We start from the raw sequence: 26,780 nt of genomic DNA, 5'->3' as shown, positions 1-26,780 counted from the left end.
TAAAATGGCCTGCCTTAACCAAAGGATAGTCAGGCAATCCAAAGGAACAAACCATGAAACAACTTAGTGTCTACATAAAAAAAAGCTTGGTCCTTCTTCTACAGCCCATGCCACCATGCATTACTCCACATGGTCTCCTCCTCATCCCTGGCTCCTACCCAGCTTTGTGTTCATCCTGCCTCCATTGCCCAGCTCCACAATAGACTCTGCATATATCTTCACTCAACATCACATTTTGTTTTATGTTTAAAAAGCTGAATGTAGAAGAAAAGTATAAGGCACTGAGTGGGGCTAATTACAAGGGACATAGGGAAGAGTTTTGAAAATGCTATGCAGGGAGCATGAGGCAGGGATGAGCGCCAAGTCTCTTACAAGCAAACATACAAAATTACAGAAGGTGAAAAACTTCACACAAAAAAAAGTGGCAAGTTTTTCTTGACTTATCAGATTGAGAGGTGTTACAGTTGAAAACATGACAAGGTGTAATTGTGCCACACATTTGGAATCTTACAGCTGAATCTCAATGTGGGGACTTTGTATATTTGGTATACAAGGCTGAGCATTGTTCTTTTTTCCTGGGGTGTATGTTAGCGGCAATGTATTTATCTTGGGGATTTTTTTGTATGTTTTATATTAAAGTAAAATTCAAAGCTATTTTTAAAAGGCTTTTGAAAATAGCCCCTCTCAGGAAGGCTGACAGCAGAACATTCTCCAGAAAACTTATTTCAATATGGAGTCACCTCAAGCCTGCAGTGAACAAATGCAATATCTGTACATTATCTCATTGCATTTCGTATAACTTTGTAATTTCCAAGGAAATCCTTAGCAGCTAAAAGCAGCTTTGGAAATTGCCAAAATGTTGTCGCGTTATTGAAAGTAAATCCTTAACTTGGTACAGAACTTTGTGTGCAGGAGATCTATTGTTTGTTCACTGCTTTCTGGAAGGTGCCATGTGACATGCACTATACTCCTTCATAGTAAATAGACAGCTTGTGTCTTCCAATGATGTTGCTAACTGAAGAATATAAAGCACATTTTCCTACTGTCATATGACTGCATGTGTGACAAGGGGTTATTATAATGGTATAAAATGAAGGGTACCAGTTAAGTACTGCAAAGCAAAGATTAGCATTTCTTGCCTTCAGGCATCAATACTACAAAATTCATCACCTAGGTACTCTCTACCATCAACACAAACATATGTATTTGAATGTAAGTTAAGTGTCAGAAGTGTTATATTAAGTAACTTTGATGTTTTAAAAAGAAGAGGAAAAATGTTAGTGAAATTTTTGGAATACTGTTTTCTTGGAGGTATAAATTAGTCAATTGACAAATTGAGTATACCTAGAATTGAGAGTTATTTAACATTGCAAAACAAGGTTTTGAAATAGCAGTGAAAACTTGATCCTGACCAACTGGCAATGTGGTAATCAAATATATGACTGAGGCACTCACAGTTACACTACTTATAAATAGAGTATAGGAATAAAGATTAAATCAGACCGTCGTTAGAGCATTTCAGAGTAAGTGGTCAAGCTCAATGTTTGCCCTATTGAGGTGTCCAAACAAGTACGTGCACGCACACACACACACACACACACACACACACACACACACACACACAACTGCACAAATCCAACCTCTGTCTTTCTCTTCTTCACTTTCAAAGCTTTCCCTCCCATGTCGTGGGCTAGAAGGAGAACTGTAACTCTCTGAAGATGTTTCTCCACATGTGTCATGTCCAGATCCAACGTCCAAATTCAGATCTAAAAATAAAAAGAACCCCTCTTTTTATTTTGTATCACACTGTATGGCAGCTGGGTTATTTTGGATTGCTCACACCCTACTAGTTCAGACTTTAAATTTCTATATGTACATAGAACCAAAAGAAAGGATAAATGCTCAGTCAAATGGTGTCCCTTGCTGAACTACAGTATAACAATCATGCCCTTTCTTTTGAATTTCTATCAATCAAATATACTGTTAGGAGGACTTTCAACCAAACACCTCACTTCCCCACCTTAGACTTACTGGGAGAAAGCTCAATTTCCTGGGGAGTTTTAATAGTTAAATATGTAGTAAAACAGTCATGATAGATCATATCACCCATCCTACCCAACCAAGTGCTAGCAGACTTCCTGGGAGTGAGAATTTTGTATTCACTCAAATGAGATTGAAAAAACCAATGTAGTCTAACATTCTCTTAGATATAAAGGTCAATATTTGCTGCTCTGGTCACTGAAAATAAGATCCTCAAGCGGAATCTCAGAAGTATCTGACAGTGTACAAAGCTACAACATAATTAACTGATGGCATGGCAAGACTAGAAACAACGAAAGACCAGAGATGGGAGATGTCATGAAAGACAAAAAGTTGTCAAGTTTTACCAACCCAAACAGAACATTCTTAGACCATGCCTGGTTATAGCTACAGAGGGATTCCAGCATGCCATTCAGGAAGGACATTCTTCACAGACTGAACTGCAATGGCTCTGCCTTTGAGCCCCTTTCAGATGCAACTCAGTATGATGTGCAAATATAACCTGGCTGATCACAAATGTTTGGGAAGAATACAAGTGACCATCTCACCTTAAGTAACTCAGTAAAGTCAAGGTAGACACCACCAGCTTTCTTGCCATATGCTAAGCAACAAGCAGGGAAGCACATTCTGTAACTATTACCTTGAAATCGATACAACTCCAAATAAAAGCAAATTGCTTTACTTGTTCGCCAAAGTGATAACCAAATCACAAGTGAAGGTCCCTGTCAGGCAACATTCAAATGGTAATTGATCCTCCAGAATACTACTGCATTATGGACTTCCATACAAAGGGAACAATCCAGACATGCCTTAACTTCTGAACCTCTCAGGCTAGGTCTATACTACCCGCCTGAATCGGCGGGTAGAAATTGACCTCTCGGGGATCGATTTATCGCGTCCCGTCGGGACGTGACAATCGATCCCCGAATCGGCGCTCTTACTCCACCAGCGGAGGTGGTAGTAAGAGCCGCCGACGGGAAGCCGCAGAAGTCGATTTTGCCGCCGTCCTCACAGCGGGATAAGTCGGCTGCGATACGCCGAATTCAGCTACGCTATTCACGTAGCTGAATTTGCGTATCTTAAATCGACTCCCCCCCTGTAGTGTAGATGTACCCTCAGAGGCATTGCTCTGGCCTCCCCTACTTGTTCTCATCAAAATCCCCCAGAATTTCCCTTAACAGAATTCTTGATATATGTATTGTTAGTCTTAAACAGTAAGCTCTCCAGAGCAGATAATTATGCTGTATAAAACACGATGTAAATTTGCAGTGTTAAGTGACTGCTTGCCATTTCCTCAAAACACCACAATATTCAAATACAGGATATTACTTGAATCTTATCTAGGTTAAAACTTAAATCACCTCTCTCTTATCCAAACAAATGTGTGCCAGACAGCCACCACAGTGTACAGTTGGGTTGACAAAGGACACAATTATCTTCGTTAGAATATTTTTCTGCAGATCAAAACATCCCTTAGCATGGTCATACAGATTAAAAAAAAAAAAGCACCCAAGATAGAAGTCTGTAGCATTTCAAGAATGAATTTAGTCAGTCAACCATGTATCCCTCAACACTGAGACCTCCTCCAGGACTGTTCAGCCACTAGGTGGTACCAATACCTTATGATCAATTGCAATCAAAGATTATCAGCAAGGACAGACTTTTTTTGTCCATAGTTCATGCCATGACAATCTGAACTGGACTGACTGAAGTTTAATTGACAACACCTTACAATAAAAACTGTCCCAAGGGCTAACCAGAAGACAGCTGAACATTTCACCTATTCAAGAAAAATTAGTCACCTCCATCAGCTGTGGATCAAGCACTTCTCCAATAGCCTTAATCAGCCAGGGAGAACACTGGTCTGCATTTACAGGGGGTGTCAACTTGCCAGTTAAGCAATATTTAGATCTATACAATAGAAGGCATATATAGGGAAAGAGCATGTATGGTATGTGGCAATGCCTTCTTATTTTACCTTTGCATTTATACTACCCAAATTATACAATTCTCCCTATCATGTTCTGACAGATTAAGTACATTTTACGTCACAAGCTTTGTTTATTAAAAACACCACACATCAAAAATGTGCACAGCAAAGAGAAAGTTACGCATCATGTGCAGTAGTGTAGGTGCTTTGAGATGTGTCCCCCTGTGGGTGCTCCACTACCCTCCCTCTTCCCCTCTACTTCGGAGTTTCATAATAATGCTATGCAGTAGAGAAGGAACGGGTGGTGGGCGCAGGGCTGGTCGCACATTGCCAAATGCACTGCTTCAGGTGGTTGAGACGAGGACTGCGCATGTGCGATCCAACCGGGCATGCTACCATAAATCTCCAATTCCGTGTGCTGGGGTGGGTGCACAAACACCTAAAGTGGAGCACCCACATCTCAAAGAACCTAAGTTACTGCATAAGATGAGTAACTTTCGAGTGATGATCCCCCTGTGAGTGCTCCACTTTAGGTGACTTCAGAGCAGTGCCCTCCAGTGGAAGGAGGGAACTTTGGAGTTGAAGTCGTGCAGATGACAGTACAGTGAGTCCAAATAGAGTATCAGAGGTTACGTGCTGTTTTAATGCATAATGTTGCATGAATGTAGGGGCTGAGGTCCATGTTGCAGCCTTACAGATGTCCATAATGGAAGTGTTAAGGAATGCTGTGGAGACCAATAAGGTGGAATGCATATGAATCGCTGCAGGGGGTTGCCGTTCATGTTGCTGGTAACAGTTTGATGCAATCCAAAATCCATATGGATAGCCTCTGTTTAGATATGGCATCCCCTTTGGATCATTCAGTAATTGAGATAAATAGTTTAGGGGACTTAAATGATTTAGCTCTATTTAAAAGGCTATTGCCCTGCGTGCATCCAGGGTATGTAATAGGGAGGGCCATACCTTGTGGAGTTTGGGGTAGAATGTCAGTAGGTAGATGGACTTTAGGCAAAAAGTTGGGGTGTGGTCTCAAGGAAACTTTATCTTTGAAAAAGATTGTGGGTCTTTGGGGAGTCTGCCATGAGAGCTCCCAACTCTCCCACCCATCTGGCAGATGTAATGGCCACAAGGAACTACCTTCATGGAAAGGTGTAGTTGAAAGCATGTCGCCATGGGCTCAAATGGTGGGCTGGTGAGGACTCTAAGGACTAGGCTGAGGTCCCATAGTGGAGTAGGATTTTGCACTTCCGGGTAGATGATGCCTTTAAGGAACTGTTTGGTGAGTGGGTGGGTGGGTAAAGAGCGATATTATTAGAGGCAAGGGGACTGACATTGATAGAATCGGTTTTTGTTGGCACCAGGTATTGAATCGCCTCCATTTGTGCAGGTGCACGCGACGGGTGGTTGTTCTGTGGCTGTTTAACAAAGTGTTTTGTACCTCTGTCAAGCATGTCATTTCAGATCCTGAGCTATGGAGTAACAACGCTTTGAGGTGGAGTCTTTGGGGTTCTGGGTGAAGGATGTGACCTGCGTCCTGGAACAGAAGACGAGGCAGAAGCGGGAGCATACGTGGTGGATGCACCACCACCTTGAGAAGATAAAGGTATCAGGTTTGTGGAGGCGACATGGGACTTATTAGGATTTTTTTTTACCTTTCCTGCCTGATCTTGTGGATCACTTGAGCTACGAGGGGGATGGAAAGGAAAGCATATAGGAGGGGAGTGTTCCACTGGATGAGGGAGGTGTTGCCTAGAGAGTGGGGAGTCCCGCCCTGGAACAAAACATCAGGCATTTGGCATTTTGTGCAGTTGCAAACAGGTCTATTGTTGGGAACCCCCAATGCTTGAAAACGTTTTGGAACAAGTGTTCCTGAGAGAAGTTCCTGCTTAGTGCATCTGCTGTGGTATTCTGGCATCCAAGTAGATATGATGCTGTGACATGGATATTGTGCGAGATGCATCAGTGCCAGAGCTGCATGGCTTCTCTGCATAAACATTCATGCCATGTTGTCGGCGAGGATTTGTGTGGTCTTGTTTTTGATAATTGGTAAGAAGTGGGAGCAAGCGTTGTGAATGGCTCGTAGTTCTAAAAGATTTATGTGGAGAAGGGATTTTGCTGGGGAACAATGGCCCTGGATGGAATGCGAGTTCAGATGTGCCCCCCAACCCAGGAGTGATGCATCTGTCATGATGGTCATTGTTGGGGAATTTTGTACAAGAGGAACCCCTGCACAGACATTGTCTGGTTGTGTCCACCAGAGCAGGGAGTCTTATTTTGTTGGCATTGTGAGGTGCTTGTTTATACTGTGTGTGGGATGTAAACCGACTGGAGTCAAACTCTTAGATAATGCATGTGTAGTCTTGCGTGCCTGACAACGAACATCGTGGCGGCCATGTGGCCTATTAGTTGCAGGCAAGTCAGGGCAGTGACTTGCGAGCTGTTTCGTGCTGTGGAGATCAGGTTGGTTAAGGTGAGAAATCGTTGTGATAGAGGCGCCGTCACCTCGGGAGAAATTAGGTAGGCTCCATTCAACTCTGGTTTTTGCACTGGTGTTAGTGTTGATTTTTGTGCATTTATTTGGAGGCCTAACCTCGTGAAGAGAGCTATCGTCTGTTTGGTGCACTCTGATGCTGCTTATTGTGTAGGTACTTTCAGCAGGAAGTCATCCAAGTATGGGAATATCAAAGTTCCTTTCCTGTGGAGGTAGGCCACCACGATGGCAAGGACCTCTGAAAAAAACTAGAGAAGTAGTGGATAGGCCGAAGGGTAGGATCTTGTATTGGAAATGATCCTGTCCTATTGCTGGAATTACGGTGGCTAACGTGACCATCTTGAAGTGTTGGGTTTTCACGAAGTTGAGTGGAAGACTGAGAATGGGTCTCCACCCTCCTGTTTTTTTCTGTATGAGGAAATAATGTGAATAGAAGCCCTTCCCCTCTGTATTCTGTTGGTACCAGTTCTACCGCTCCTAGATGTACGAGGTGGGTTACCCTCTTGTTGCAGTAGGGCTTCGTGAGAGGGGTCCCTGAAGAGAGAGAGGATGGGGGGGAGAAGGGGAGTAAAAGGGATGGAGTATCCAACCTCAATTATCTCCAGTACCCATTTGTCTGTTGTGATGGACTTCCAGACTGGATAGTATGGAATTAGTCTGCAAATGATTGAGAGATGGGGAAGGGTTCCAGCACTGAGAGATGTGAGTGTAGACTGGAATTGCTGCATGTTATAGTATTTACTCTAATCTCTTGTTCCTAGGAATATAAATTCCCAGGGATTTCAGTGTTGCCCTTGAGAATGTGTAAAGACTCATCTGTCTTGGCCATGAAGAGTTTGGGCCCTTCAAACGGCAGACCCTCAATTGCCAATTGCATCTCTTTTCCAGAGAGATGCAACCAAGCAGCTCTCCTCCTGACTACTGCAGTAGCTGTAGACCACGCTGCCATGTCTGCAGAGTCCAAGGCGGCCTATCAATGCTATTCCAACAATCCATCAGTTGTCCCTTAGGGACATCACTTGAAACTGGTATAGTTGTACACGTCAGTTGTGGCAGACTGATGGTAGGTGGCAGCATGTCCTGTAGTTGCATGGAGCTGCTTGGTGCCAAGTGTGTTAGTGGTGGCATGGGTTTTGTTCTCCCCTTACTGTCTATATCTGAGCTGGCTTGCTTGGAGTCCTTAGCTCTCTTGTGGTACCCATAGTACCAGAAGGTACCGCAACTTCAGCGGTAGAAACTTCTGGTTAGGTCAGAACCAACTACGTATGTCAGTTCGGGGACTGCCGTTTCTTGATCATTTCCCAAGTTGGTGAATCCAAAGTACACTTTTTAGCCATCTTTTTGGTTGGGTGGTTGGTTGTCTGAGCCTTAGAAGAACCACCTCTGTCAGAGGCTGCTGTGGGTGACTTTTGCCCCCCGGGGGAGGAGGGGGGGAGGATGTCTATGCTTCTAGCTCAGATGCTGGCTTGTGGGACTTCTCCATTAGGAGTAATTTCAATTGCAAGTCCCTGGCTTTCCTAGTCTTGGCTTTTACTTATGGCAGTGTGGACATTTTTGAGGTACGTGTGTCTCGCCTAAGCAGTGGACACACAGAAATAACTGGGGGGTTGTTTTATGCTAAGTAAGCTCTGAGGCACTGCTAAATGCTCTGACTGATAGCGAAAGGCAGTAGAGAAGGAACTGAAGGGGGAAGGTCGCACAGCGCCACATAATCGCCAGAAGCAGCACGAGATGAGGACAGCGCATGTGCGACCCAACTGGGCACTGCTACTATAAATCTCCGATTATGAGAGTAGGGGTGCATGAAAACCTAAAATGGATCACCCACAGGGACATGACTCGAAGAACACCACTACCTTCCAGAACATAAGACATGTTCTCTACTTGGAGAGCTTACAATTAGAGCTGGTTAAAAAACATTACAGATTTAGGGAAGTTCACACACTGACTTAATCATTTTTGAAATTTCAATGTCTACTTAAGTCTCATAAGAGAATCCTCCAACAAATAGATTAACAGTTCAGGACAGGAAAGGGATGGGGTTACTAAAGCTGAGAAAAAATAGAGGAGAGAATAAATTCTTGATAGAGGACAAAGGTGAAAAGACAAGCATCTAGCAGTAGCATTTTGGACAGACTGTGGGTGGGTAAACAGAAGACAAACAGTGAGGAGAGGGAAGATCTGAAATGGCAAAGATGTGACTTTGAATTTTTCTCCCATATATCTAAATAATCACTAGATGACAGATTATGAGCCTGGGAAAAAGAAAGATAGCAAAGTTAGGGAAGAAGAGTGATTAGGAATAAACAAGTTAAAATTGAGATATTAGTTTAGATTTACAGTGTTAAAATCCCACTAAGGAGGAAAGTGAGAAGAAAAGGGAAAGTAGTTAATGAATAGGTGAAGTGTTACCTATAATTACAAAACCTGCTTTCCAGCCATGCTTTTCCCCAGCCTCCCCCCCCCCCGCCCTCACAACAACAGCTAGGAGGAGGAGGAGGAGGGGAAAGTACAGAAGTGAAAATGGTACTCAGGGGAGACTTGTGCCAAAAATTTAAAATTTCTGTGCACAATATTTTAAAATTCTGTATATTTTATTTGTCAAAAACAACAGAACATGGCGGCTCCGGTTTCAATTATTTTGGTAATTTATTTCAAAAATACCTGTCAACAATACAGACATCAGCAAAGATCCCCCAGGAGTAGAGAGTTAAATAAACCCCTACAACAACCCAGTTCCAGTTGGAGAGGGGGTAGATGAGCTGTGTGGGGTCCCCAGAGCCCAGACACCTGCACTCCCATCCTCTCAGAGCCCAGGTGCGGGGTATCCCTCAGCCCAGATAGCAGCACCCCCTTCCCCAGAGCCCAGCCGCAGGACAGCCCCGGGCCCAGACAGCAGCACCCCCAGAGCCTTTACTCCTCCGCAACGTCTTTACTGTCCCACCAGGGGACATGGTGTGGTGCGGCCCCGCCCTTCCTCACCCCCTTTCTGGCGTGACCAGGTGCCTAGTTTTTGACCGCAACACCCGGTCGAAAAGGGACCCTGGTGGCTCTCGTCAACACCACTGACCAGGCCATTAAAGGTCGGTCAGCAGTGCTGCAATGCTAAGGCAGGCTAGTTCCTACCTGTCCTGGGGCACCACACTGCACCCCGGAAGCAGCCAGCAGGTCCGGCTCCTAGACAGGACCACCACGGGGCTCCGTGCACTGCCCCTGTCCCAAGCATCGGCTCCGCACTCCCATTAGCTGGTTCCCGGCCAATGGAATCTGCAGGCAGTACTTGCAGGCAAGAGCAGGGCGAAACACAGAGCCTCCTGCCCCCCACCTTCCCCCTGGCCTAGGAGCTGGACCCAAACCCCTCCTGCCTGGCCCCACCCCAAAGCCAGCACCCCCCAGCCCAGAGCCTGTATCCTCTCCTGCACCCCAACCCCCAGCCCTGAGCCCCTCCAAACCCAGAGCCCCTCCTGCACCCCAACCCCCTGCCCCAGCCCAGAGCCACCTCCCACACCCTGAACCCCTCATCTCCAGCCCCACCTCAGAACCAGTACCCCGAGCCCAAAGCCCACACCCCAACCCCCCCTCACACATTCCAAGCACATTCCAAGCACAACTGAAGTGAGGAAGGGGCAATACCTATAGCTTGTATAGGCCTACATATTTTATATGGAAACAAAATCAAAGTTATGGGACTGTGTGACCTCAGACAGGTGACCTTTACTCCAGTCAATATGCAGTAACAGACATACACTAGGAAGATAAACAAAAAGTGACAGGATGCTTTCCTGTTCTCTGGAATTCAGAGAGCAACATTTGGCAGGTACACCTCTACTGCTGCTGCAGATATGACAGCATTCACTTAAGACATCTCATTTTTTCACCTTCAGAGGCATCAGAATACTTATGGACACCTGGCACACATTTTAGGCATGTTATCAGGCACAAATCCAAAAAGGAAAGTGCCTTTACCATCTGCAAACCACAACTCAAGACAACCGAATAAAAATTAAGACACTAAAAATTGGGGCTGTTGGTTAATTGCAGTTAACTCGCGCGATTAACTCAAATTAATCGTGATTAATTGCAGTTAAACAATAGAATACCAATTTAAATTTTAATATTTTTGGATTTTTTTCTACATTTTTAAATAGTGATTACAATTACAATACAGAATACCAAGTGTACAGTGCTCACTTTATATTTTTGATTACAAATATTTGCACTGTAAAAAGCATAAAGAAATAGTATTTTTCAATTCACTTCATACAAGTACTGTAGTGTAATCTCTATCATGAAAGTGCAACTTACAAATGTAGATTTTTGTTACACAACTGAACTCAAAAAACAAAACAATGTAAAACTTTAGCGCTTACAAGTCCACTCAGTCCTACTTCTTGTTTAGCCAAACAAGTCCGTTTACATTTACAAGAGAAAATGCTGCCCGCTTCTTATTTAGAATGTCACCTGAAAGCGAGAACAGGCACTTGGTATGGCACTTTTGTAGCTAGCATTGCAAGGTATTTACGTTCCAGATGTGCTAAACATTCGCATGCCCTTTCATGCTTTGGCCACCATTCCAGAGGACATGCTTCCAGGCTGATGATGCTCATTAAAAAAAAAAAAAAAAAAGTGTTAAATTAGTGACTGAATGCCTTGGGGGAGAATTGCATGTCTCCTGCCCTGTTTTACCCACATTCTGCCATATATTTCATGTTATAGCAGTGACCCAGCACACGTTTGTTTTAAGAACACTTTCACTGCAGATTTGATAAAACGCAAAGAAAGTACTAATGTGAGATTTCTAAAGACAGCTACAGCACTCAACCCAAGGCTTAAGAATCAGAAGTGCCTTCCAAAATCTGAGAGGGACGAGGTGTGGAGTATGCTTTCAGAAATCTTAAAAGACCAACACTCAGATGCGGAAACTACAGAACCCAAACCACCAAAAAAGAAAATCAACCATCTGCTGGTGGCACCTGACTCAGATAATGAAAATGAACATGCATCAGTCCGCATTGCTTTGGATGCATGTCCTCTGGAATGGTGGCTGAAGCATGAAGGGACATATGAATCTTTAGCGCATCTGGCATGTTAATATCTCGCGTTGCTGGCTACAACAGTGCCACGCGAATGCCTGTTCTCACTTTCAGGTGACATTGTAAATAAGAAGAGGGCAGCATTATCTCCTGCACATGTAAACAAACTTGTTTGTCTGAGCAATTGGCTGAACAAAAAGTAGGATTGAGTGGATTGGAGGCTCTAAATGTTTACATTGTTTTGTTTTTGAATGCAGTTTTGTTTTGTACATAATTCTACATTCGTGAGTTCAACTTTCATGACAAAGAGATTGCACTACAGTACTTCTATTAGGTGAATAAAAAATACTATTTCTTTTTTACAATACAAATATTTGTAATCAAAAATAAAGTGAGCACTGTACACTTTGTAATTGAAATCAATATATTTGAAAATATAGAAAACATCCAAAAATACTTAAATAAATGGTGTTGTATTATTGTTTATCACGTGATTAATCGCTTGACAGCCCTACTAAAAATGCAAAACATTCCTGCGGTGCCTTCATTAACTCCATCAGCAGTTGAGGCTGTTCAACAATCCAAGTCGCCATCAGTGGTCTCCATAAAACATTTTTCCAGAAGTTTGGTTACTCATCTTTAAACAAGATGAACACAACTGAGAATACAATAGTAGAGTCTTCAGATAACAAATCAGCACATTATAGTTTACCAGAATGAACTATTTCTACAAAATGTACCTTCCAAAAGATGACAATGTAATGTGACAGAAGTGCTTTAAAAAATGGTAGTTTAAAGTCACCTCTGGAAGAAAAGAAAAAAAAAAAAGCTTCACTTCAAAAGGCCCATTAGCAATATTTTTTATGATCAAATAGGGAGGTTCCTCAAGATGTATGGTCCCCATCTGTATTCCACACAAGTATGGATGCACATCATGCACCTGAGTCCAGAGATTCTCAACAAGCAACGTCCATTGGTGTGTACACACATCCCTACACACACACACGCGCCTTCCTCATGCTCCAGACTGAAGGCATAAAAGGCAGTGTGGGCCAATGGGATGTCTGATTTTGTCATCTTCCTGAATTAGAAGATTCAGAGAGAGATGAATCCTGATAGGACGAAGGGCTGACATCCTCAGAAAGTCCGGGAACAAAAACAGTCAGGGCCAGTTGGGTGCTATGAGAATGACTCCTGCCCTGTTGTGACGGATATTTCCTAAGACCCATGATAGCAGGGGAATGAATGGAAAGACATCTGAGTTGGTCTGTCCATGAGAACAGGAGAGACTCACCCTGGGAGTCATTGCCCATAGATACTCTGGAACAGTATTGGGGAAGTTACTTATTTGTTTGGGGGCATGGAGAGCCCATTGAGGTGTTCCCACTAACTGAATGACTTGCTCAGGACAGAACTCATGGTCTGCAGAGAAGTGCCTGCTTGGGTTGTCTGCTAATGAATTCTGAACACCTGGATAGTGATATAGTTTCTGGTGCACCAATTCCAAAGCCTGACTGCTACCAGGCAGAGGGAAAGGGATCTTGCACCAACCTGCTTGTTTTATACAAAAGAGACCATGGTGATGTTGTCCAACATTGCTTGGATACAGAATGAATGCATGAGCAGGAGAAAGGCCCACTCACACTTGTTCTGGGTTCGACTACCAGGTTAAAGATGTGATGACCCTGGCGAGAACGGTCACTCTGGTGTTTATGTGGTCCCCATCTGGCAAGTAGAAGGACAAGAGCCAGGCCTACAGGCAGCATAAATGAATTCTGACAAATGGTGTTACAAGTACACAAGGCCATGTGGCCTAGCAGAGAAAGCATACATTGCCCATTGACTAAAATGTTGGGGTGGGGTGGGGGGAAGAGCGTGAGGAAAGCTCTTGCTGAAACTCGAGTCCAGTGTCACTCTGATATACTTTATCATCTGTGTGCTGTCAAAACGGACTTTTCTTTGTTCATGTAAACACTGCACTTCGCCAGAAGATGAAGCAGGAACAAAAGTCACTCATCTGACTGTGTTGTTGGAGTGACCTACTACTTGGAGCTAATCATCAAAATAGGGGAAAAACTGACATCTCAGATGGGCTTTGTGAATACCCTGAGCACTATTGCTAATCCAAAGGGAAGGGCTCCGAACTAGTAATGTTTCCTGACTAACCAGGAACTGAAGCAATTCTGTAGGACAGATTAATATCTACATTTAAAAAAAGTGCCCTTCATATGGAGAACTATGAACCACATTCACATCTTGTAGGGAGGGGTAACCAATTTGAATAAGATGTTAAGTTGTCAGGGGGTCCCGGATCCCAACCCTACATCTCTTTTGGAGACTAAGTAGCATAGGGAATAGTAATCCTCTCCCTTGATATTGAGGTGGTACTTGCTTGTTCTATTGCCCCTTGCTGAAGAAAAGAATCTGCACCCTGGCAAAGAATCTCCTTGTGAGAGTGGTTCCTGAAGGGGGGGGGGAGGGGTGCGAGGAGGGAAGAGAAATTTGATGGCGTAATGATGGTGGGTAATTTTTAGAAGCCAACTGTCTGCCATGATAGAGTCCCAATTGTAGGCAAAACGTGAGACTGCCCCAAAAGAAAAAAAATGGGGAGATTGACCTCCTACCATTTCTATAACTGAGGTGTCAAAAGTAGCCCTTATGTGGGTGGGAATGGGTGGAAGTCATGGCAGTAGAGGGATCTGAAAATGGAGGCAACTGAATGTCTATGGTGTATTCTCTCAGAGGCAGAGGTCTAAATGCCCAGTGAGGGAAGCATTGGGCTTGAGCCTTTGAGGGAGTGGAGAGACTCAGTCTTTGATATTATCAGCCTGTTCTGTGAGGAGGACAGATCTTGGATGATACTCTGCACCTCTCTAGGGAAACCTGAGCATTGCAACCACGACTCTTCTCATAACAATGCAGTATCTGCTGCCTCCTCTGTGGTTGGAGGGACGTTTTGGCCACCAAACTGTCCTCATTCACTAAGGCCTGGAAACAGGACCTATTCTCCTGAGGGAGCTGGTCATTAAATTCCATACACTCAGTGTAATTAGGAAAATCATATTTGGCCAAGAAAGCCTAGTAATGAGAGATCCAGAACTGGAGAGAGAGGTGGAAAAGAGACAAGCAGCACAACCTTCTCATCAGAGGGAGTAGCTTTTGGGTGCTGTTGCTTAGATCACTGTAGCCACCTACACCACCAATGAGTTAAGCGGTGGGTGAGAACTAAAACCCTCACCAGTTGGATGGAACAAAAATAATGCTTCTCTGCCCTCCTAGGGATGAGAGCACAAGAAGCAGGAATGTGCCAAACTGTCTTCGCTGGGTCCAGAATGACCTTGTTGATGGGAGGGCAACTTGACCAGGACTTCATCAAGCTGCATCTGTAGCTCCACAGCCACCCTGGGCATGAGTTCTTGATATTGCTTAAAGTTGTCTGGTGGAAATGGAGAAGATAGAGTAACCGACTGACTGGGTGAAGATTATGAGATTGCTCGCTAAACTGTTGGATCCGGCTCACCTTCCCGTTCTGTATATTCCAACAGTGCCATTTGTGGATGTCCAGGCAATGTCAAAATAGGATTCCTGCACCAATCCTGGCTGTTTAGAGTAGGGCTCTCGTGGTCCCTGTTATTGCCAGTATGATGGATCAACTGACAGAGGTGGACCTCATGGCATGACCTCAAACCACCTTTCTCCTGTGGAATCTTATCTGGGCCTGCTTTGTCATGTCACTGCCTGATGTCACACAGACTTCTGTGGGGCCTAAGACTCATCAAAAGAGAAAGCCATATCACTCATCTCCAGTGGAACGGACGGTTGCATCTTAATGCTGGCAGGTGGGATAGGAGAACAACTCTAAATAATAGGACAGTCTCTTCCTCTGTTGTAACATCCCAGAATAGAGACTGTCCCGATAGGAGGGATTGGATTGAGCAAAGATGTCCGCTGGGGAAATGTAGGTCTTAGATCACCCTGGGGTGCATCGGCTGTAGAAGTGGATGGGACCACCAGGAGGTAGTTATCCCGAACCTCATGTGTACCAGGTTCCCAACTTTGGTGGGGTCAGGAAAAGATACTCTCTCTTCGGGGCAGTCTTAAATTAAGATAGCTCGTCCTTATGTTTATGAGAGTGCTCCCAGCGCTTCTTTGACACCTTCTCCTTAGCCTTCACAGTCTTAGCCTTTGGTTCCAAAGTTTGTGCTCAGAGGGGCTCTGCCTGCTCTATGAGATCTACTTAGCGGGGGGAACGAGGGGAGGTCATCCCTGGCACAGCTCTGGTTGGGGATTCATTGTCTTCTCCATGTGATTTTCTGAGTCTCAGTTCCTAATCTTCATGAGTTCTGGGGTGAAAGAGCAGCAGATGACACACACAACAGAAATATGTGCCTCACCCAGGTAATAAAGGCAGCATTGATGTTCGCCGCTCACCAAAATGAGCGAGGACAGGAAACAGTTTTTGAACCCTGTGCATGCATAATTCTAGACTGGAAAGGTTTCAGCCTGCACCACCTTTTATGCCCTCGGTTTGGAGCATGAGGAGAGCTGTGGCACATGTGCAGGCCAGACAGACACTCTACATCCAGGTGCAGGGGGCACATGCATATCCCATGTGTGGAATTCACATAGGAACCATCATTTGAACAACAAACTAAACTAATATAAAAACTATTAACAGACTATCAAAAAAAAGAAGAAATCTGGGGACACTGGATTGTGACTCTGGCCACGCACTGGTAAAAAGAAACTGGAGAGGCATTGGCCTGCACTGCCTCTTATACCCTAAGTCTGGAGCACAAGGAAGGCAACTGCGCATATGTGGGCCAATAGACACTGCTTGTTACGAATCTCCAGAGCCGGGTGCATGACATGCATGCATACCCATGTGTGGAATACACACAGGGACCAGCACTCAAAGAAGAGCTGACTATTGCAACTGTCACATGATCATATACACGTCTACCCAGATATAATGTGGCCCAATAGAACATGAATTCGGCTATAACGCGGTAAAGCAGCGCTCAAGGGGGGTGGGGCTGTGCACTCCAGTGGATCAAAGCAAGTTCGATATAATGCAGTTTCACCTATAACACGGTAAGATTTTTTGGATCCCAAGGACAGCGTTGTATCGGGGTAGAGGTAGTACCATTGTACACACTTTCAAAGGTCATTTCTGAGGTTGGAAAAAGTCAAACAGCTGAATGTGACCCATAAGTGAACTTCTTCCTACTGCTGGGTATACCCCCCCTTCCCCATTTTTTTCCCCTCCCTGATTTTACTTATTCCTGGGTGAATTCTGTACCGCTGCATGCACACTGAAAACATGTCCCCTCATAGATTTCTTTGCTTCCCTGCAGAAAGTGACAGGGAAGTGAAGGGAAGCCACATCGGGGCTAGTTACTTTTTAACAGGCCTGGGGATGCCCATGGGTGTAGGTGGGGGGGAGCGGGAGGAGAAGAGGCAGGGGGAAGGAAGGGGGTAGAATAGGGACAGGAGAGAGTGATAGGAAGAAAAGGGGATAGGGGAATCTGAGGGGGAAGAAGCTCTGCATGCAGTGTCCCCTCAGCACCATCAGCATCTGGGGCTTCCCTATTAAGCAGGCCCATCAAACCCTCACTCTGATGAGCCCCACCTACCCTGCCTCTGGACCACCCCGAAGAACCCCCACTCCCAACCAGCAGCACCTGGAGCTCCACCCCCAAGTCCCACTCCTCCTGAGCTGGGTCCCCTCTACTGAGCCCCCTCCACCAAGACCTACCCACTGAGCCCCATCCCCCCACACCTAGACACCCCTGCAGAGTCCCATTGTCCCTGCATCCGGAACCCCAGAACGAGCCCCTGTGTATATCCAGATTCCCCCACTCAGCTGCCCACACTCAGACTGCCCCAAATAGAAACCTCTCACCCCACACCTGGATCCCTTCCGCACTAAGCCCCGCTACATTTGGATCCTGCTGGGCTCTGCCTGCCTGCCCGCCCACGCCTGGTGCATCTGGCGCAGAGGAGCAGGGTGCCAGGGTGTTTCTGGGGTGGGACAGGTCTAGCCCTTGTGTGCGACAGGGTTTGAGGCAGCCTCACAGTCGGGTCCGTATCCCGGGGGGAGGGAGGTGTGTGCACATGCAGGGTCATTTCCCACTTCCACAGCCAGTGGCCTGTGCTCCCCACTGCCATGCTGGAGCCCCACATTTATTTATTGGCAAATACAATTTGCAGAATTTTAAAATATTGTGCAAAATTTTTTATTGGTGCAGAATTCCCTCAGCTGTACTTCACTTAATCTGCTGTTTGAGCTACTATTCATAGGGGATAAAATGCCTTCTTTCCTCCGATAATGTTCCATTTAGAGGGTACTTTAATTCTTGAAGTGCTCAACATTTGGTTTCAGCTCCTCTACTGGTTCAATTATATTGAAGTATAGAGTAGAAGCATTTCATACAAGACTTCGCATTTAAGTTTCCCATTTGCAGTGAAAAGTTGGTATTTCTGCAGTTCCTCAGTTTTGTTAAAATACATTTTAAAATATTCAAATATTGACAATACACTAGGAAACAAGACATTTGAACTATTTAGACATAAACCAACCTTCCTTAAAGCAAACGTATGATTTGATGAGGATATTTTCTACTGCTTTTCTCTCTGCTGCTACACAATGAGCAGGTTAGCATTAGTAAAAGTTTCATTCCTTTCTCCACTTTTACTCTTCACTTCCTCAAACTGCACTATCCTCAGTGTTACTGATCATTATGCTAGCCAGACAAAGATTGTTGGGACAGAAGCACTTAGGACTCCTTCCTCTCAACATATACACAAATAAACCATAATAAATTGCTGTTTTGTGCTGATTCAGAAAGTTTCTCATTTCACTCTACTGCTTGTGTTTTAAGCAGCCACTTATGTCTATCCTACAATACTTTTCCTTTGATGCGAACAGAAGGAGGCAGGGAATCCAGCAGAAGAGAACAAGCTAACAAATAGGTTATCAATAGTTGTGCTGACATGGGAGACAACGTAAACAGGCTTAAGTTAGGTTTTTGTCCATAACAAAAAAAGGAGATGTGGGGAAAGTGTTCAATGCGGAGCGGCACAGGAGGAGAGGGAAACCGTTATTGAGTTTTAGATACAGTAAAAAAAAAAAAAAGATATATATATTGGAATTGCCCTTTAATATTAAATTAAATAAATTCTTAACTATTATAATCACTAGCAGAGGATCTTGACACTGGGCACTCTTAAACATGCATGTAGTAATTGTGCAAAAAATAGGACTAGATTAAAAGATATGGCAGCTTTAACAAATTTCTTTAGTATACTACTATTTTATTATAGTTAATAAGAATCTTTTCCTGAAGGCAATGTCTTACCTTTTGCTGCCCCTGCACGGATATGCTGTGCTGCTGCAACTCTAACTCCATTAATCCTATTGCTCAATCTGCTGTCCGTTTTCTTTATTTTATCCCTATGTAGGTAAAATGAAAGAATATTTTTCAAAGGTAGTTTTGGCAAAGATAACCAAGGTATAGAATATTGCTTTTATTTGCACTGGAATATTTACTTGTGACCTCAAATGTGCTTATCAGTGAAAACAGTACCCTACAGAAGTCAATATTGGGATATATCACAGGTTAAAATTGCAACCCATGTTATTCAGTATATTTAGTAAAGATAAATGAGAAAACGGATGGGAAATTGGAGTTAGCATTAAAGTTTCTTCAGGTAGGTAACCAATATAGCAGAGGCACATACCAGATTGTTTTGCAAGCATCCGAGTGTTAGACAGTAAAATGGCATATGATTTCAATTTATATGCATGTATAACGTAATGCAAAATAGCGCAACTGGTTTAAGTTTTTCACACTGATGGGCTACCAGCTTACAGAAACAGCTGAAGTGGTGGCTAATTTAAAGACGCTCATCCTCACCAAATTACTGTACACTGAGCAAGGTCACATTTCACACTGAGGAACATTTTAATGAAGTGTCCTGGATAATTTTACAGCCTCTAACTTTCTCACACGTTAAGAAAAAGGAAATCCTATATCCGTTGAGGATATAGCTGAAATCAGCTTCCGTCAACAAAACAGTGGAGGTGTACACACTGAAGTGCTCCTTCCGCTGATGTAACTCCCTTGCTATGCCGACATAATAAAGCCACCTTGATGAGAGGCCAAAGCTTATGTCAGTGCAGTTAGGGCAACGCAGTGTCTACACAGTGTCTGTAGACACTGCGTTCCTTACATCCGCTGTTGGCTGTAATTCTTGTCAATTTCACAGCTCCAGTGGCTGCTGCTGGGTCTCCACTCCAAGTCGGGCTGCCACTCAGGCTCCTGGCTTGGGCTGCTGTCCACTGAAGTCCTGGCTCCCAGCTCCCTGCCAGGAACACAACAGCCAACTGCACTCTGGGTGTGGCTCTCCCCACCGGAGGCAAGAAGCCCCTGGCAGCTGCCTCTGGCTCACAGCTGAGACGCCCCAGGAGGCAGCTGGACTCCTGATGGGCAGCTGTATGGAGCTGAGAGTCCTGGCTCTCAGTCCCCCACACTGCCCCTTTTCAGTTGATGGAAGTGCTCCTGGTAAGGACACACATCACTGACAGGAAGTTAGTGTGGACATCAGCCACCACAGTAATTAATGCAGTGGCGGTAAGTCGACCTAACAGATTGATTTAAGATCGTAGTGTAGACATAGAATTAGGCTTTTTCCTTCCTCCATCCCTTGCACATTTGACTAAGTTGCAATTTTGTGATAGATCTCAAAAGTGTTTGTATATGTTAGCTTCTCTTCATATGGAAGAATTAGCTTTTCTTTATACAGATCTATTATTCATTATATTCTTCTTAAACTACAACAAGGAGTTATGGATTTGTATGTTTATGTGACTCACAACATGCCTATCATCATCAAGCAATTCCAGGCTGAAGCAAATGGATGAAAAAGGAACAGCATCCAATTCATCCTTGTATTTACACTTACAAGAAGGCAATCATTTATTAAATAAAAAAAAAGGTAAATTTGCATGCCTACATTTGACAGAATCCATTTTAAAGCCTATATCTTCAAGGCATAGAATGAAGCTCAAAACAGTCAAAAGAGGGAATCAGATTTTAAGAAATTGCTGGAAATGAGGTACAAATCCTCAAATCTCAATGTTAATGGAAACTTAGATAACCATGGATTTTCTGGTTGCATGCATTATGTTTAGGTCTTTAATTAACTAGTTCTGTGAAATTAAAACCTACTTTTCCAGTTGTGGCTTTCCTTTCTTCTTGCTTATTGCAGATAAGCCCAGTTTCTCTCCTGCATGCTAGAGAACAAATACCATGATGATAGTTAGAAAATAAAACTCCACAAGAACCAAGCAAAATGTACATTTACATCTCGTATTGGACAAAAGTTCAAAGTTTAATAAGAGTTCAGAGGCAGAAATCTCAAGAGTCTTTCCCATTTATAGTTGATGGCTAAGGCTCCTAGGTGCTACAGTATTATGGTAACAAGCGTGTTTCTAGAAATCCAAAAGCATTTTATGATGTTTTCTTAATTTAGAATTGCCAAGAATTACGTTCATGTGGTCTGCCTTGGCTGAATGGTAGTAGCCAGTGAAAAAATGCTGATTATTAGTATCAGCAAGTATTTGGAAGAATGAAACAAATTGCTGATTTGAGTGTTGGAAACAAGCCGTAAGTCTTTTCCTGTTGAGTGAAACTAGAAGAGTTTCAACTGGCAACACGTAACAATTCTTTCATTGAAAAGAACCAGTTTGCTCTCCAGAGTTATTCACAATGCTTATGTCTATTGACACTGCTGAGAGGAAAAGCTAATCTCATGAGTGAATGAAGTTATTGGCTATTCAGAAGAGTGTCCACATTCTGCAAGTTACTCTACTCCATCACTTGGATGCACACCACTCATACTGGAGACCAATATTTAGAAACAACCTTCAGTTTTTCCCCACTCTGGGTTGTTGGGTACCAGCTATAGATATGTCAGAGAGGAATATGGCATCTATGTTCTCACAGGATGCTTCTTCTCCCAATTACTACCCCCCAATCCATCAAGACTGGTACAATGAACCAAAAGAAAGCTACACTTTCCTTTACTGTAAGTAAGATTCTGTAATTTGGTGAATGAGTGAAAATTAGTTATGACAATTCAGAGTAAGTTTGCAGTTATGGTGTATTCATCCTTCCCCTTAAAATAGTATGTAGTATTTAATATTTACTGTCTCATGCTTATATACTATTAAGTCAAGAAGTAGAAATAGTTAGTGGATTGTAAGATTTATAGAATGTTACTTTGAAGGAAACATTAGTTCAATGTGTATTTTGCAAGACCCACAAAGCTGTTCTTTTGGCTTGCAATATTGCTATATTTGTCAATACCCAACTCTGTATGTCTGATGAAAAATAAATGCAATTCCATTTATTGAGATATACCATAGTATGTATTAGTTACTACATACAATTTTTTTTCCAGAAACAACAAGGCAGATGACTTGTGAAAAGTTTAAGTATGTGCAACTACCTACCAATTTAGTTCTTCCACTTCTGTAACAGTTACTCTTGTTTGAAATAGTTACTGGAGAATTTCACTGTAATATCAAGGGGATGGACACTGGATAGCCACAAATAAATGTCACTACAATTGTCTTTCAGCAAAAGATAATAGCATTTTAGTTGCTTATACAATGCATGTGTGATACAATGGATACAAACGAAGTGTTAAGTGCCCTCAGATGAGCCATTTGAACAGTACCAAACAGGTTACTCTATGTTGCTGTTTGCAATTAGGTAAAAAATAATCCTCAAGCTTTAAACTGTATTCAGTGAGAACCCAAAAAATAAGGTGTTCCCTATAGTCAATATTCAGTTCCACTCAATTTCCCTTTCTGCTCAGATCTCTCTCATTAGGACATTTTAATTATGGATCAGTAAATTTAATACATGGCTATTAGTAAGGAAGTAGTAAGAATTATACAAAAAGTTAAATGAGGGTTGCTATAAGTAATATAGTCACTAACAAGTTGAACTTAAACTGTTTCAAGAATTAATGCTGTAGTGTGTATAATTAGCCTTAAAGTAAAATTTAATGCTGAGCTCTGGAGAATAGCCTCACCTACCATTATGAAATAAATGAAAGCCACTTACCTGATCAAGTAAGTTTGTACAGTGCTCTGGATGCTGTTGAACAGTGCAGTTTTTTCTTCTCCAATCCACTACCCCATTCTGTTCAGAGTGTTTTATGTTAAGGCCATCCAGTGAAGAACATTTTGTACTGCTAGTGCTGGTGAAAAACATTATACAAGTATAAAAACTTCTGAGATTTCCATAACAGCATTCCCAATTTTGTAGCATATTAGGAAGACAGGTGTTTTCAGAAAAAATTAAAATCTTTCTTAACAGATCTCTAGGTGGAACATGTTCACTGTGTGTGTGTGTGTGTGTGTGCGCGCGCGCATAAATTTTTATATAAAATGGCTGTAAGCTAGATCAACCTTAAATTTACTTTACTTAACAGGCAATTACATACTAGGGATACTTATGGTGTGTACACATGTGGGGTAATGTACGACTGGGGGAATTCTGCACCACTGCATGTGCGCAAAATTTATGTCCCCTGCAGATTTCTTTGCTTCCCCGCAGAAAAATGACGAATAGGGAAGTCACAAAAGCAATCACACGACCTTCCCCAGCAGTATGTTCTGGGTGCCCGAGGTAAAGGACTGTGGGGCAGGAGGCAGGACTGGGGAAGACCCTGTGCCAGATTCCTGCTAGTCCTGGCTGGGCTAGGGAGGTCAGGACTTCCTCTTCCCCTGCACAGCATCTGGGGCTGGGTAAGACCCACCCCCGGCATTTCTCCCCCAGCTGCAAGAAGCTCTGCAAACTCCCCTGGCCCCCACCCCACATCCTGCGCCCATCACTCCTCAGTTACAGGGGGAGGGACCCCTGTACAGGGAGCTGCTCCTCCATCGGCCCAACCCCCATGCATCCAGACCCCCTCATACTCACTTTCCTGCCAAGCCCCACTCCCCCAAAGACTCTGAACTCCCCTGATGAACCCCACTCCCCCTGCACCTGGACCACCCACATGAGCCACCTGCACCCAGATCCCCGCCCCAACCAGCTGCACCTGGATCCCCACCCAGCTGAGCCCCACTTTCCCAGCATCTGGATCCCCCACTGAGTCCCCCTCCCCCCCAGAGCCCACCCTGCTGAGCCCCAACCACCTTCACCTGGAGCCCCCTGCAGACCTGCAAAGTCCCATTACCGTTGCACCCAGAACCCCCACAACAAGCCCCTGTGCATCCAGATCCCCCCCCCCGCACCTGGATCCCCCACTGAGTCACCCACACACAGAACCCTTTCAACTCACACTGCGATCCCCCCACACTGAAGCCCCTCCACACTTGGATCCTGCATTGCTGGGCTTGCCTGCCCACATGAAGGCGCAGAGCCCTTGGGTGTTTCTGGGGCAGGCCCGGTCCTTAGGCTGTGCCAGGGTTGGGTACAATGTCACTGCTGAGTCCATGTCCTGGGGGAGGGGAGGGGGGAAAAAGGAGCTGCACAGTGATCTCCCACCTCTGTGTAGCCAGTGACCTTTGCTCCCCGATGCCATGATGGAGCCTTCACATTTATTTGACAAATAAAATGTGCAGAATTTTAAAATATTGTGCGCAGAATGCCCTCAGAAGTATAAATGTGTTCTATTAGAGAGTGTGATGTCTAAAGAACCCTAAACTGCTGTATTATCCCACTGTGTAGACAAGCCCTTATGTGGACACAAAATTTAGGATATATTCAAACTCACAAATCCTAATAGCTCATGGAAATGTTTCATGATTCATTTCCTTTTTTCACACTTAAAAAGGGCAAGTGGTTAAACAGCAGTTTTCCAGGTTTAGATTTTTTTTTTAAACTTGTTTTCCTTCTCTTCTGAACTTCAAAAATATTGAAAAAGTGACTACATACCCTTACTTCAAAAATATACAAGAAAGTTAGAAAAAGCTGTGTGGGACCATCTACAAACCACTTTTGTGCTCATTTCTACAACCACATAGCAGAATTTAAAACTATCCCTTTGGCTGCATATTCTCGGTCCTCACACTAGCTACCTCTGAAAAGTGTTGAGAAATCTAAACTAGTGTTTGGCATTTACTTTGGGCCTCAATGCCTTCCACTCAAACCACACATGGCAATAGCCAGTCTGATTGATTTGTAACTAAGTATAGACACATTGGTCAACAGACTCTTGGAACAAGATTTCTGATGGGGGTCACCAGGCCATATGGACCTATAATCCACCCTTCATCTGTCATCCACAGATGTGCCCCACTCTTGACTGAGAACAAAAAGAAAAAACAATAAATAAAGTGTTTTATACATTTATAACAATATTTTGCTATATGACATTTGGCTTTTAAATACATTTTAAAATTAATTGTTCTTGCCAGCTTCATGAAAGTACTGCAATACAAAATACTTTATTCCATTCCTCATTACCAAGCACCTCTGGAAGATATTAAAGGAGAGGCTTTACAGTGAGTTAAATGTTCCAATGAATCCTGAAGAAATAGCTCGAGTAAACCTCGATCAAAACTCAGTCTTGAAGAGTCTTGAAATAGACACACTGAAAGGTCCACAACTAATGTGTACAGGAGTACTTTGGAAATTTCTGCTAAACAGTCAGCTGATAAAGGGTTAGGGATGCTTTCAATGTACCCCTTGCTGCTTTTCCAAAGACCAAGTAAGTTTTAAGACTATTTGAGTCTTCACTTCACATTCCTAACCTTCTTTCTTTCTGCTTTTTTTTAAAAAAAGAGTGAAAGTAGGACTTAAGCCAGAATGTGCAGAAAGGTACTATATAAGCATCTCTACAGCGTACCACCACTATTCCAGAGATATAGTTTTCCTAACCCAAGATTTACACCAGATTCATATGGATGAGTATGTAAGAACTGACCTACAAACACAAAACAAAAAAAACTTACTTCACCTAGGAGACGCCATCCATATTTGAACACATGAAGAGAGAGACTGAAGTTATCCACAGGAGGGGAGACAACTTCGGGGGAGGAGGGGGAAGAAGGGGAGACTTTAGAATAGCAAGATTACTTCTCCCTCCTTGCAGCAACCAAGCAGCTAAGACAGGGACAGAAGTTAAGACCTTTCCCCCACTTTACAGAAACCAGCAGATTCAAGATGGGAGATAAGAGAAAGTTTCTCTCTTCCATCAACTTGTGGATGGGGCACTTCAAGTTTCAGATCGCTACTACCTAAATCCCTGTACCATCCCAGCAACTGGGTTAAGCAAAGTGCTGGGTTTTTTTTGCTTTTAGGTTAACAGAACCCTCATCTTACGTATCCAATAGGTTTCGTTTAGCCCTAACTGATTAGGTCTACAGACAAGGTGAGGCATAGAACAAGTTATAGTTTCCAGAGTAAGAAAGAGGGAAATTTAGATGGAGCATGATATAGAGATATATGCATGTATGTAAGTAAGTAAAATGGAAAATCAGCTTCTCTTCTTACTCTGTGCAAGGAGCCACAGAATTTAAGATACATATTGTTACTTACGCTAGGTATTTTGCAGTTTCTGGTTTTGCTTTTTTTGTATAGCCAAGATACAATAAAATGTATATATAGAAATGATGAAGAACAAAGTGGCAGGCTATAAGGCACCTTGCATACAGATTTTCTGGGAAAGCTAAGCTGCTGTAAAAAGACCATTATATATAAAAATGCTGTAAGTCCAGATACTAAGATGGGTGAACCAGAGTGCCAGGCATTAAACAAGAATATTGGTATAATATGCATCATGGAAACTTGGTGCAATGAGGATAATCAGTAGTACACGGCACAAAATATATAGGAATCAGAGTCGCATATCAAAAAATATATTTGAATTGGAAAAATACAAAGAATGGCAACAAAAATGATTAGGGGTATGGAACAGCTTCCATATAAGGCGAGATTAAAAAGACTGTTCAGCTTGGAAAAGAGACAACTACTAAGGAGGGATATGATGGGGTCTATAAAATCATGAATGGTCTGGAGAAAGTGCATAAGGAAGTGTTATTTACCCCTTTACATAAACACAAGAAGTAGGAGTCACAATGAAATTTATAGGCAGCAGGCTTAAAACAAACATAGGGGAGGGATAGCTCAGTGGTTTGAGCATTGGCCTGCTAAACCCAGGGTTATGAGTTCAATCATTGAGGGGGCCACTTAGGGATCTGGGGCAAAATCAGTACTTGGTCCTGCTAGTGAAGGTGGGGGGCTCGACTTGATGACCTTTC

At 43.4% G+C, this 26,780-nt stretch overlaps 1 protein-coding gene across 5 annotated transcripts in view; it reads right to left on the bottom strand.

Annotated features, from left to right (window-relative positions):
* ZCCHC2 (zinc finger CCHC-type containing 2) overlaps positions 1 to 26,780 on the bottom strand; it is a 74,626-nt gene that overhangs the window by 5,687 nt on the left and 42,159 nt on the right. For 4 of the 5 annotated variants that reach the window (XM_024107313.3, XM_005300864.5, XM_005300866.5 and 1 more), the window contains 4 exons: positions 22,633 to 22,768; positions 20,728 to 20,792; positions 18,856 to 18,950; positions 1,641 to 1,766 (listed from right to left, as the gene is read on the bottom strand). In XM_024107313.3, the coding sequence (XP_023963081.1) occupies positions 1,641 to 1,766; positions 18,856 to 18,950; positions 20,728 to 20,792; positions 22,633 to 22,768 (422 nt within the window). The remainder of the gene's footprint in view (positions 1 to 1,640; positions 1,767 to 18,855; positions 18,951 to 20,727; positions 20,793 to 22,632; positions 22,769 to 26,780) is intronic. The other variant, XM_005300865.4, reaches the window with a different exon arrangement.

This window comes from Chrysemys picta, chromosome 2 (genome assembly GCF_011386835.1).
Source record: "Chrysemys picta bellii isolate R12L10 chromosome 2, ASM1138683v2, whole genome shotgun sequence".
NCBI classification, from domain to species: domain Eukaryota; kingdom Metazoa; phylum Chordata; order Testudines; family Emydidae; genus Chrysemys; species Chrysemys picta.
This window is presented reverse-complemented; position numbering and strand designations above follow the sequence as displayed.